This window comes from Triticum urartu, chromosome 2 (assembly GCF_003073215.2).
Source record: "Triticum urartu cultivar G1812 chromosome 2, Tu2.1, whole genome shotgun sequence".
Classification (NCBI taxonomy): domain Eukaryota; kingdom Viridiplantae; phylum Streptophyta; class Magnoliopsida; order Poales; family Poaceae; genus Triticum; species Triticum urartu.
The window spans coordinates 679096421-679108729 of NC_053023.1; the positions used below are offsets into that span (position 1 = coordinate 679096421).

The 12309-nt window shown below is 45.7% G+C and overlaps 1 protein-coding gene across 1 annotated transcript; it reads left to right on the top strand.

The window, feature by feature from the left end:
• The first annotated feature begins 1202 nt into the window (after positions 1-1202).
• Positions 1203-7578, top strand: LOC125539675 (protein S-acyltransferase 21-like). The gene is made up of 10 exons (XM_048703183.1): positions 1203-1508; positions 3357-3470; positions 3563-3665; positions 3736-3935; positions 4821-4889; positions 4996-5067; positions 5156-5284; positions 5852-5932; positions 6023-6214; positions 6525-7578. Exons 1-10 carry the CDS (start codon positions 1464-1466, stop codon positions 7362-7364), a joined length of 1845 nt encoding a protein of 614 aa, XP_048559140.1. The 5' UTR covers positions 1203-1463; the 3' UTR covers positions 7365-7578.
• The last annotated feature ends 4731 nt before the right edge of the window (positions 7579-12309 follow it).

Consider the following 12309-nt stretch of genomic DNA (forward strand, 5'->3'; position numbering starts at 1 on the left):
AGGCAAGATCCTAGCTATGGAGTAGTTGTACACACGAATTTACGAGTTCAGGCCCTTCTTGGAGGAAGTAATAGCCCTACGTCTCGATGCCCTGGGGCGATCGACTGGATTATATGTGTGTGTGTGTGTGTGTGTTTACAAAAGATGCAAACCCCTGTCCTGGAGGAGGGGGTGGCTTATATAGAGTGCGCCAGGACCCCAGCTCCCCTCCGTTATGCGAGGTTCAATGTACATAAAGGTGGAGCGTTACAGGTAACGTTCGTATTAAAGTGCTATAAATGGTAGTTAAGGCTATGAGTAAACGCCTGACCGTTGCTGTGTAGAGTGGCTCCAGATCTTCTTTTTGTCGAGTGACTTCTGTGACGGTCGAATGACATTGATTCTTCCGAGTGAAATGTCTCTGGTCGAGTGGATGATGGTACCCTTTGAATGCTGCTGGCTTTAGGGTGATGCCCTTGGGGAGGTAGTCTAGGTCAGGCCTATGACCCTACCTTAGGTACATAGCTTCATCAGCTGCAGCTTGGGGTCAAGCTGGTGTTGAAGGAGGGGGAATGTGATGGACGCAGACACGGGGGCCAAATCCAAAAGCACAGCGAAGGCCATCCCAAGAGATACCGAAGGCCCAACCGCAGGTTCGACCCGTCCACCTGAGAGCTGGGTGGATAAGTGAGCATGCGGGTGTGTGTGTGTGAGGGCATCGAGAATCTGCTCTCTCTCTCCCTCTCTTGAACCCTACCTCTCCTACCCCCAACTCCCGTGTACTGCCATGGATTCGAGTTAATAGAGGTAGAGACCGTAACAATCAATTTTTCCATCATAGATACCATGCTGGGATAGTGATCATTTTACGCATATTGTGATGAGATAAGCTTTTTTTTTTGTGATGAGATAAGCTACCATCGCTCGTCGACCGTGTCATTGTTTCTTCGTTTTGGTCTAGCAAATGGGTTGAGGAGGCCAGATCCAACGGCTACGCCTGGCCGATGGTACGGTGCGCAGGGTAACCGAGGCCGCTCGCCGGTCGACCGACGCAGAGCATCGGCCAACATAAAAAAAAGGAACTCATGTCCCTGGACGGCCCACTTCTCAGTGATATATCAAATTAAGTTCGGAAGGAAACAAATATTTTCAGTCCACGCAGTGGACGACGCAGGCGACGAGAGCAGAGGACGACGGCCCAGGCAAAAGAGAATCCGAGACCGCCCCCTCCCTCCTCCCAGTAAAAAATCCACTACCGCCGTCGCCACGCACACCCACTTCTACCACGCCTTCCTTCCTCCTCTTCCCCTCCCCCTCTCTCCCCGGCGCAGCGCAGGCCGAGAGGTGCCGTACCGTACGGGGCGCTAGGGTTTACTCCGCGCGGCTCGGGATCTCGCGCCCCCCCAATGCAGCCCCCGCCGCCGCCGCCGCCGCGTCGCTGATCCCGTGGCCGCTCCCTCCGCCTCCGCCGCGGCAGCGCCGCCATGGCGCGCCGCCACGGGTGGCAGCTCCCCGCCCACACCCTGCAGGTCCGTTCGCGTTCGCCCTTCTTTTATGTTCGTCTGTGCTCGAACGCGCAATGTGCCTCCGGATCTCCCCGCCGGGGGACCGGAATTGTTTTCGCTTCGGCGCTTCCGAGGCCGAGAACCCCGCGCTGTGGCGTTTGAAAGTCTCCCTGTGCCTTGCCTGCGCGATGCTGGCGACTAGCGTGTTTAGGTTAGCACGAGAAGTAAACTACTGATGCGCGCTGTTCGTTTTGATCTGATGCGTTCCCCCATTTTTCGGTTCAATCCTAGTATTATTCCGTAGTTATGTGTGTCTGATGTGATGGACTGATGCATTATCTTTACCTGCATTTTTTTGGGTGCTACTGCGCGACTTTACTCTGTACTGTGTATGTTGCCCATTTCTGCTGTTCCGACGCGAACTAGTGCATGGATTTGATTTTCTTAGGTTTACCCTGATGCCATGCTGCTCGAATTTCACGCGGTGCTTCGTTCTGATCCCGTGCGCAATGGCGCGAGTATGCTTCTGCTCTAATCTGGCATTTTTCTCTGCAGACAATTAAACTGTTGTTTTTTTGTTGGTTTCCTCTTGGTCTCTTCTGTTCTTTGTCTTCGATGTGATGGGGGATTTTGGCCTTGGACTTTTGGAGTTGGAGTTTCGCGGCTTTGGCCGCCGCCGCCAACTCTGTTTGTTTTCTTGTCTCCTTCCTGTTTGCACAACCAACTCGCTTTAATTAGTTTTGCAATTACAGGCTAACTACAAACTGTGTGAGTTCCTTTCACTCGAATGCGGAACTTTAGTTTGTTTAGTCCTCTGTGTGTTGTCCCCATGGTATGGGTGCATCCGTGTTCAAAATGACGGGTTTTCAGTTCAATGGCGTTCACCTTGCTGTCCTGTACTGACATGGTATCCCAGCTTAATTGTATGCTGGTCCTGGCTAAACACATTGTATCTGAGTTCTGAGGGAAGTATCATTTTAAAGTGTGAGCCCTGTAATAAGAGCTTAGTAGTCAACTGAATTAGCGAGTATTTCACGACTAACGGTTAGATATTTTCACTGATTCTTGGCTTATGACCTGAGTTATGGAGGACACGACGCTTGGTCTATGCATCTGCTCCTATCAAGCGTATCCTCTCTTTACTTGAGAACATCCAGTTAGTAATGGCTCTCTGGTACATGTACAGACCGAATCACCCTGCTTACCTTCATCTGATCGTCTTATCTCCCCTTCCTCCTTAAATTTGAGATAGAAGTTTAAAAGATCAAGCAAATAGGCAAAGGTCTTTTTATCTTTGATCTTGTACTAAACAAGAGATCTGCAATATCTGAGCAAGCGTGTTAACTGGTTATCTTGTGTAAAATATTAAAAAATTCACATGTAAATTTGATGGTTTTATTCACTTCAAATGCTTATTGTTTATGAAAAACCTAGGGTTAGGAGTCCTTAGTTTGCTTTCAGCTTTTTGTGGAGGTTTTGGTCTTGCTTTTCTGCTCAACCTGTGGCGTCTTGGTTGGATTCACACTTCCTTCATGCTGGTGTCACCACAAACTACAAGCTGTTTGATTTTTTGAAACAAGTACACTCCGACTCCCCAGGCCATTACTCATTAGTCAGATTAAGGCTGATGCTAGCTACTCTGGCCTAAGCTTCCTCCTTGAGCTGTTTTTATTTTGTCTAGTTTTAGCCCTAGTGGTGTTTGTCAGTGCTCGGTTCACGTTATGTTTGGTTGGTTGTGACCTGTGTTTTCTTGTTGATCATTCGGTCGATGTTTTCATGTCCTGACACTCTTTCTTCTTCTATAAATGTTCGAATGCAGTTCTCCTTCATGGTTCGGAAAAAAAAATTGAATGGTGATTTTTTTTTTGGCAGGTGGTTGCTATAACAGTGTTCTTCTTGCTGTGTATAGCATTCTATGCTTTCTTGTCTCCGTTTCTTGGGAAGGACCTGTATCAGTATATTGCAATCGGTGTTTATAGTTTTCTGGTAAGGTTCCACTTCCTCTATTTTTATGCATGGATTGAATCCTGGAATATATTTCATTTGATATGCCTCTTGTATCTGTTTCTGTTTATCAGGCTTTATCGGTACTGATTCTATATGCTAGATGTACTGCTATTGATCCTGCTGACCCTGGCATCCTGATTAGCGTCAATGGTGCACTAATCTATAAATCAGAAGGTATGTCCTGATACCTGATGAAACTGCTATTGAAGTTCAAATACTAATACATCATCCTTTTGATTAAAAGCAAACGTAGACACTCAAGAAGAAGCTGGCAAATCAGGATTGGAAGCCAACGAGGAAATCAGAAAGCATAGATCATGTTTAGGAACTGGTTGTTTTTGTTGTGCTATTTTTAAGAAAGAGGATTGTCGCAAAGAAGATGAAGCTTACCAACAAGAAAATTATGCTGAGGAGGCACTCTTTTGCACCCTTTGCAACACAGAGGTACCCAGCAAGCAGAATATATCATACTCAAGAGTTCGGACTTCGGATGCATTTTATTCTTTTGTTATAGCCATGGTAGTTCTGGAAAATGGATGCAATGCAGATGCTTGCATCCATTAATTAGAATTTACCTGTTTCTTGAGTCCATATCTATTTTACATGAATTTAAATGCTATAACTGATATATTACAGCACATGTTAAAGAAGTCTGGTATAAAATATATTATTGTTTATGTGTGTGTCACTTGAAAATTTTGTCCATTTGCATCATAATGTTTACTCCCTCTGTTCCAAAATAAGTGCCGTGGTTTTAGTTCAAATTTGAAAGACCACAACACTTATTTTGGAACGGAGGGAGCAGTATTTAGGCACTTCTAAGACTTTTGGGAACAGGCAATACACAGGGTTTAAGGAGGGACTCCTTTGTGATATACTTTCTGTAATAAGTTAGTTGCATCTGCCTTTGTCGTGTACGCAGCACAGTTGACATGATGATATAGAGACATAAATGCCCAACACAAATCAGCTAAGTTAGCATCGATGCAGTAGCTTGTAAAAGAAATCCACAAGGATGATTAAGGAAGGATGCATGCATGAGATAATTCCATAAATTCTGTTTCTGTTGAAAATAAGCATAAAGAAGCAAACAGGAGTGAGGCAAAAGGACAATGTTTGGAGATTAGATCTGTTAGTCATTGGCAGCTACAATTTATCCTGTCATACTATTTTATCTGTTTTTGTGCTTCTGCAACATTGATAGATTCGGAGTAGAACATTTTAAGTCTGCTTGCAACAATAATAGAGTCCTTTATGTTTACGCAAATGTGCCGTTATTCTTAACTTCTATTCGTATTGAAATGCCCTTTCCTTTGTGTATTGATGCAGGTGCGAAAAAATAGTAAACATTGTCGGAGCTGTGACAAGTGTGTTGATGGTTTTGATCATCATTGTCGGGTAGGTGCCATGCTGAAGATTATGTATTTCATTCAGTCTTTCTACCCTTTCTCCACAGTTTGTTGGTGTGGATTTTCTGCTCTCTTATTTGTCCTTTTTGATGCAGTGGCTGAACAATTGTGTTGGAAGGAGAAATTATATGACTTTTTTGTGCCTTATGGCTGTGAGTCTTGCTTGGGTATGTAGAATTACCATAGGAGTGTGAAATTTGATGTCCTGAAAGCATTTTTCATGTTTCTAATTGTACATTTTCGTTATGCATAAAGCTTGCGGTTGAGTGTGGAGTTGGTATAGCTGTGTTTGTACGTTGCTTCACTGATAAAGCAGCAATTGAAGAACAAATAGGAGAAAAGCTGGGCTATGGTCTTTCACGAGTGCCCTTTGCAGTCATTGTGGTAAATGTTAATGCCTTTTTCTTATCTTGTTTTGAGGCATATAGCTGTACCTTTGGATTTCACCGTAATTACTTTAATATATCCATCTTCATTGAGCGGTCTTTGTAAGGTGCAGAATCAAATCAGTGGTATGTGGTGTAGTATTGCTGTTGATCTGAGGCAGGGTGTTGACTTAGTAGGAACACTTGAACGTAATTTTATTTTATTACATGAGGACAGAACAGAGTTTCTAACTCTGTGCAGCAGCAGTTGTACATAAACGCTGCCACTGCTGCAAATTAGAGTAGTAACTTGGCCTTTTTGCCCCAAAGGAATAATTTATGATCACAATGGCATCATTTTGCATGGTTAGTACTATTTGAATTATGTATACTGACATCTATTTGGCCATATAGTACAGTACTTTAAATTGAGCTAGTTAGTTACCTTTCAAGCAATAATAACTTGTAATCGATCACTGCATTGAAGTATATAACACCATAGAGCTAGTCATACGATAGTCAAGCACTGTATTAGAGTATATGACATGGCTAGCTCAATCTTAACTCAATACATCCTTGGCTTCAGGCCCTGAGTACAGCTCTTGCTGTGCTTGCTTCAGTGCCCCTGGGGGAGCTGTTCTTCTTCCATATGCTATTAATCAAGAAGGTTCGTCACTTTGCTATTCCTTGTCAATACTGTACTATAATTTTTGCAAGGAATTGATTATGATACCGCTTTGTTACAACCATTTTTCAGGGCATCACAACTTATGAATATGTTGTGGCAATGAGGGCTCAGAGTGAACCTCCTGGTCTCTCTGTCAATGATGAGCAGCAAAGCTTGCCATCTTCTCCCATGAGTTCTGCACCAACTGCTTTCAGCGGGAGCTCGTTCGCACGGCACTACAAAGGTGCATGGTGCACTCCACCGCGCATCTTTGTTGACCAGGTGTGTTTCTTATCCAGTGCTACGTCTAGCCTTCTAGGCCGTATCAACTGTCTGTAGTTTGCTAACCAAAATCAACTTTCCATAGAGTGAACTGTCGGGTGTTTATGTTTCTATCACTGGAAGCACATCAATTTGCTGTGCTGTTTACTTTTCCAATGATGGGATTATGCTTTCCACGTTAATAAATCTTATCAGAAACCTGCACTGTTATGTGCAAGATGTGTTCTGTCCATCATAATCGTTTTCATTTCGAAGTTGAATTTTTCTCCTACTTCTTTGGCCTATTTTAATCGTCTGTATCACATCACAGGACGAAATCATTCCACACTTGGGACCTGGGCGATTACCTTCAACTGTTGATCCTGATAGCACAGACCCGGTCGAAAGAGCCAAACAACACGCCAAGCGCCAAGTTCGCATTAACCCATGGAAGCTGGCAAAACTGGATTCAAACGAGGCCATGAAAGCCGCAGCAAAAGCCAGAGCCTCTTCATCCGTGCTGAAACCGATCAATAGCCGTTCCCATTACGACGCCGACCAGTGCTCCAGCGATAACCTCAGCTGCAGAAGCAGTGTAATGAGTGCTGATACTAGCAACCACATCGACACTCGGTCTGGCAGGAATGCTCCGTACAAGTCCCCTTATCCACCCAGCATAGCAAGTGCAGATGACATTGAGCTGTATCCTCAGACACCCAGCAGCTTCCAGAGCAACTCGCGGACTCCGACGCCCATTGCAGAGCACCATCCCTCGAAGCATTTCAACCCAATCTATCAGACATCAGCCAACAGGTCCCCATTCTCAGCCAAAGCAAATGAAGCGGCTATACCAGAAGCCAACAACGCAAGGAGGTTTAGTGTGCCGAACACAGATAGATCTCCTCGGTCATCGGTTTACTGGGATCAGGAAGCTGGCCGGTTCATGTCTGCGCAGGCAAACCAGGGACCGAGCTCTCGGGTAACCCGGCCCGACCTTCTGTACACCGGTCAGTCTATATTCTTTGGTGGACCTCTGATGACAGATTCTGCGACGAGAAGTTTCAGAGACCCTGGCGGCTCGAGCCAGCGCTCCGGTGTGTCTCGGCCTCACCAGCTCCCCGTGTTCATTCCCGCTGATCCCCAGAAAGATCACCTCCCCAAGTTGCCATGAAATGAACTGTTTTCGGAGTATCCGCGCGAAGCACCTGTTTCTCTGCTTCATGGTGGCATGATGCAATGTATAGTTCTCAGTTCTTGCATCAGACCTTTTAGGTTATGATTTTGTGTCAGCTAGGTGGAAATTGAAATTAATTTAGTAACGATTGTAATACAGAATCATGAAGTCTCTTTTGTTTATCAAGGAAAAGGATGTCTAAGCTGTTGGATGAGAAGGGGATAATCGGATGAGGGTGTTGGTGAGGGGATAAGGGATAAGGATGTTATGCGTGTTAGATACACCTGGTCGGTTGGCCCCAAATGTTAATCCGATTACTACCAGAAATGTCAAGAGTCCCTTTTTTCCTTTCTGGCCATCTTCTTCGATGGATTATTAACCTTTTTAGCAGATTTGCTAAGCCTGAAATTTCAGTCACCTAAAGTTGCATCTTGTTTAGATGGAACCTGTACTTTTATCTGATTTGCTCATCCTAAGTGGCTTGAATGTTTAGTCACCTAAAGTTCCACCTGGCTAGCCTAAACCTGTGCTTATTTTATTGGATTGGGGCTAATTCCTACTTCCTCTGTAGTGTCAAAAACGTTCTTATATTATGGGACGGAGGGAGTAATTGTCTAAAAAAAAATTCAGTGATTCAGTCACACTAAAGTTGCACCTTGGTTAGCCTAAAATTGTACGTCTGGGATCATGCAACTTTAGTGCGAGTTTCCGTCTGAGGTTTATATATGAAGATAAATGAGATGGGAATGGTTGGATGTTGATCCTAACGCTTTTAAAAAGCGACAGAGATATATATGAATATTTCAGGCAACTTACAGCGACACTCCCAATCAAGGATGTACTCACCTTTTGGCAAAAAAAAGAAGACAGAATGCACTCACCTTCTGTCTCACTCTCAGAATATATCATAAAACGCGTTTTGACTCGTTAAGACAATGTTTTAACCAACAATTAGTTTGTCATTTCATGTCCTTGTGTGATAGTATGATATAAATATAAACACCGTTAGATTCGTATTTAAAATACCTGTGAGTACAATTTTGATTTTTTAAGTCACGTGCTTGTCTTAACACACTGGCGTCTGGCGGAGCTATGTTGAGGGCGGGGAGGGCTCAAATGAGATTTTTTTAGCAATTTAGGGTGTGTTTGGTTTATGCCCAAGGTTGCCCCACCAAAATATTGGCTAGCCAAAATATTGGTTGAGGTTTTGGTTGCCAATGATTTGGCCAACATTGGCAAGAAAAATGAACTAGAGTTGGCTAGAGTTCATTGGCATGCCAAATAATTGGCAACCATCCAAACAAATACCAATCATTTGGTCATGACCAAAATTTTGATAGGGTACACTTTGACCACAATCCAAACATACCCTTACACCCCAAAAACCCTGACTTAACAGAGCAAAGTATTTGCGCAAGAAAAGAAAAATCAAAGTAGTGCGTTTGATATCGTGAGACGTAATCGCATAACTTTTCTGTGGTCGCTTGTGATATGCCGACCATCCATCCAAGCAAGCAATCCAGAATCCAGACCCTTCACCCGCGGACTGAACTGTCCGTCTCCGTCAGTCTATCTATCTAAATCTACGTATCTCAGTGGCTACAAGCCTACAACCTACAATCATATTTTACGGTCCGCTTTCGCACCACTTTCTGATGAACCCGTGTGATCCGTTAAGTAGGAGGATAATCCAGTAAGTGGATGTGGTGGCTCCGCAGGTTTGGTTTGGCCCCTTTCAACTGGCCGGTCGGAGCGAAAGCGCAGGTGCCTGTCACCCGAGAAATGGCCTTGCCCGCGGGCGACAGCGACGTTTCCTTACCGCGGTGATGCGCGGACGGTCGCCGCTGCTGCGCTCGTGGCGAAGAAAGAGAGGAGCGGCCGCTTCCCCCTCCGTCCACTCGGTTCTACGTATTTTGTATCGGTTTCTGGGTGCGACCCAAACAAAATCTTGAGTAGGTGTCAGCGCGAGTGCCGCTCGTCTCGTGTAATCGTGTGCATCGCTCGCAAAATATCTCCCGGGTTCGGTCCCTCGCCGCTGATAACCTTGGCGTGGTGTGGACGAGTGTGTACGTGCACGCGCGGGTGAGACGCAACCGGCGTCAGCGCCGGAGGTGTGATGCGTTCATGCCGCCACGTTCAATGAATCGCGACCGGTGCCGCGCATGCACCGGCACGCATGACGCGCCGCGCCGATACACGGCCGCGTACCGTGAACTTGCTGGCGCCGGCTGGCACCGAGGTCGCGCGAGCCTGCTACGGTCACCTGGGATGGGAGCCGTCCGCGGAGCCGGCCGTGCCAGCGCGGGCGGCGTGACGGCGGAAGGCCGTCTCCGGACGACACCTCCCGCGGCTTTCCCGGCGCCGCCCGGCGATAAAGACCGCCGTGCGCGCACGACCCGGCCCCGTTTCCACCCTCCGCGGTGCACCGCGACGCAAAGGCAAGGCAAGCGTTTCCCCTCCGGGCAACAATGGAAAGGGCGACAAAAGCCCGATAAAAATCCGGCAAATACACATTCCGGCTCCCGCCCAAGAAAAACTTGCCGGTCACTGATGGCGACGTGCCTTCTGGCCGGTGGCGCCTTTATTCGGAGGTTTCCTCCGGGCCGTCCGCTGGTCGAAACGCGGGGCCGAGAACGGGAGGCCGGATTGGACGGTGGCGCACCGCCCCCGGCGGAAGTGGAAAGTCTGCAACGGAAAACGCTGGAGGTGACGTGCACCCATCGCTCCGGAATACGCCGGGGCAAAGGAGCTCCCGTTCGGGGTTCTCGGTGCGGCGCACGCACATGGCCCGGCCGGGGCCGGAATACGCTGCCTTTTTATTGCCGTGGCGAGGACGGACCAAGGTTTGCCGTGCAGTGCTGGCTGGTGCCCGATCGATCTCTATCGTGGCACCAGGCGTATTTTTCTTCTTCCGAAATCTTATCGAGTATCGAGCGTTCGAGTACCGGGGACGTGTGCCGGCTCGTGCCACAAACGGAGCTCACGCGTGCTCCCCGCTTAATAACCCGCATCCCACATTCCCACCAACCAAACTCGTATATGAAGGATAACGTTTTGTATGAAATGAATGTACCTCACTGACAAATAAAAGGCAACCCCACTGAATGCTACGTCCCCGCATTAGCAACACCAAGCAATATCGGCGTGCTCATCCGAGCAAATTTCAAAAAAAAAAAGTAAAATTATCTTCTTAAGCGTTTCCAAGATTTCGCAAATGCAGAACCGGATTTTAAATTTCCTGTTTTCACATCTAACGGATCAGTTTTGGATAATCATAAATTCTACTCTCTCCGTCCGTAAATACTTGTCATCAAAATGGATAAAAAGGGATGTATCTAGACGTATTTTAGTTTTAGATACATCTCTTTTTATCCATTTTGGATAAAAAAGGATGTATCTAGACGTATTTTAGTTTTAGATACATCTCTTTTTATCCATTTTGATGACAAGTATTTTCGGACAGAGGGAGTACTACGTATTTCTAATGATTCGACAATTTTTGAGTGCCGTGATATATTGAAGTTTAGACTTATTATGGGAGATTTTAATGTAGCTATTCCGGGAAACTTTAACATACCAATTCCGATAGACTGCGCCTCTTGTAAGAAAATTGAGAATTAGATGACTCTATTTATGGGAATAGTTAGGAAAAGACATTTGGTGAAGTCCGCAAATTAAATACAAATTTTAAATGGATAGCGCGACCGCGCGTGTGAAAACATTTTTTTCAAAAATCTTATCGAGTATACCGAGTTTTGAGTACCCGCGACGTGTGTCGGCTCGTGCTACAAAGGGAGGTCACACGTGCTCTCCCGAACACGTATCCCACCAATCAAACTCCTTCATAGGAAGGATATTATTTTGTACTCCCTTAGATCATCTTCAATAGAAGATGTATATTTGAAGATGTAAAAGTAGGTGTTGTATAATTTACATCACCAAAAAGTGTGTTTTACATCTCCAAAAAAGTCTCAACTTCAATGAATGATGTATATTTGGTGATGTAAAACTTCTACTCCAACACATGATGTATTTGAACATGCAAAATTAGCTCAACTACTACATCATTTCAAACATAATTCAAATATAGCAAATTCGTTTGAAGCAAACATAGTTCTTAAAATATAACTAAACATAGTTCAAACTACTGCATCCATCAAACTACTACTACTCCTAGTCTACTCGTCATTGCTCTTGAACTGCTCCCACAACTCCTCCTTGCTGGGGTCGTCGCACTCATCGTCCTCCTCCTCTAAGGCATCCCAGTCCGACGAGTCAGACTCGACAGGGATCACCGTCGAGGGGTCGACTTCCTCCTCTTTCTTCACCGCCTTCTTTTGCTCGGCCTCGCACTTCCAGAAGAACTTGCGCTTGGCATGGACATACTTCGGATGCTCCCGCGCGAATCTCACAGTTGCCGCCTAGCTAGTGGTCTGGTGGGCGGACAGGCGGTGCGGCGGGAGGCGTGGAGGTGGTCGCGCGGTGGGAGAAGAAAAGGGGAAGTGGCGGTTGGCGCGCGACTGACATTTTACATCACCTGGGGGATGGAGATGCAAATTTACATCTCCAACTGTTGTATTTTACATCACTTGGAGCAGGTGATGTAATTTTTTTTACATCTACATCATTTGTTGAAGGTGTGCTTTTAGGCCTTTGAGATGTAAAAGTTAGTTATTTTTGCTTATACATATTGTATTGGAGATGCTCTTAGGGAGTATGAAATGCATTTGATATTTAGTGGGGTGGACCCACTGACAAATAAAGATGACCCCACTGAATATTGCAAATACCCCTACATGTGCAAGGAATAGATGACTTCGTGGCATGAAATTATACAAGGTCAGGAACATTCTCTGTTATGTCTACTTACCATAGGGAGTTTGAGCATCAATTTGGTGGCAGACTAGTGCGGCCTGATGGCCAAGGAAACGTCCATATTAAC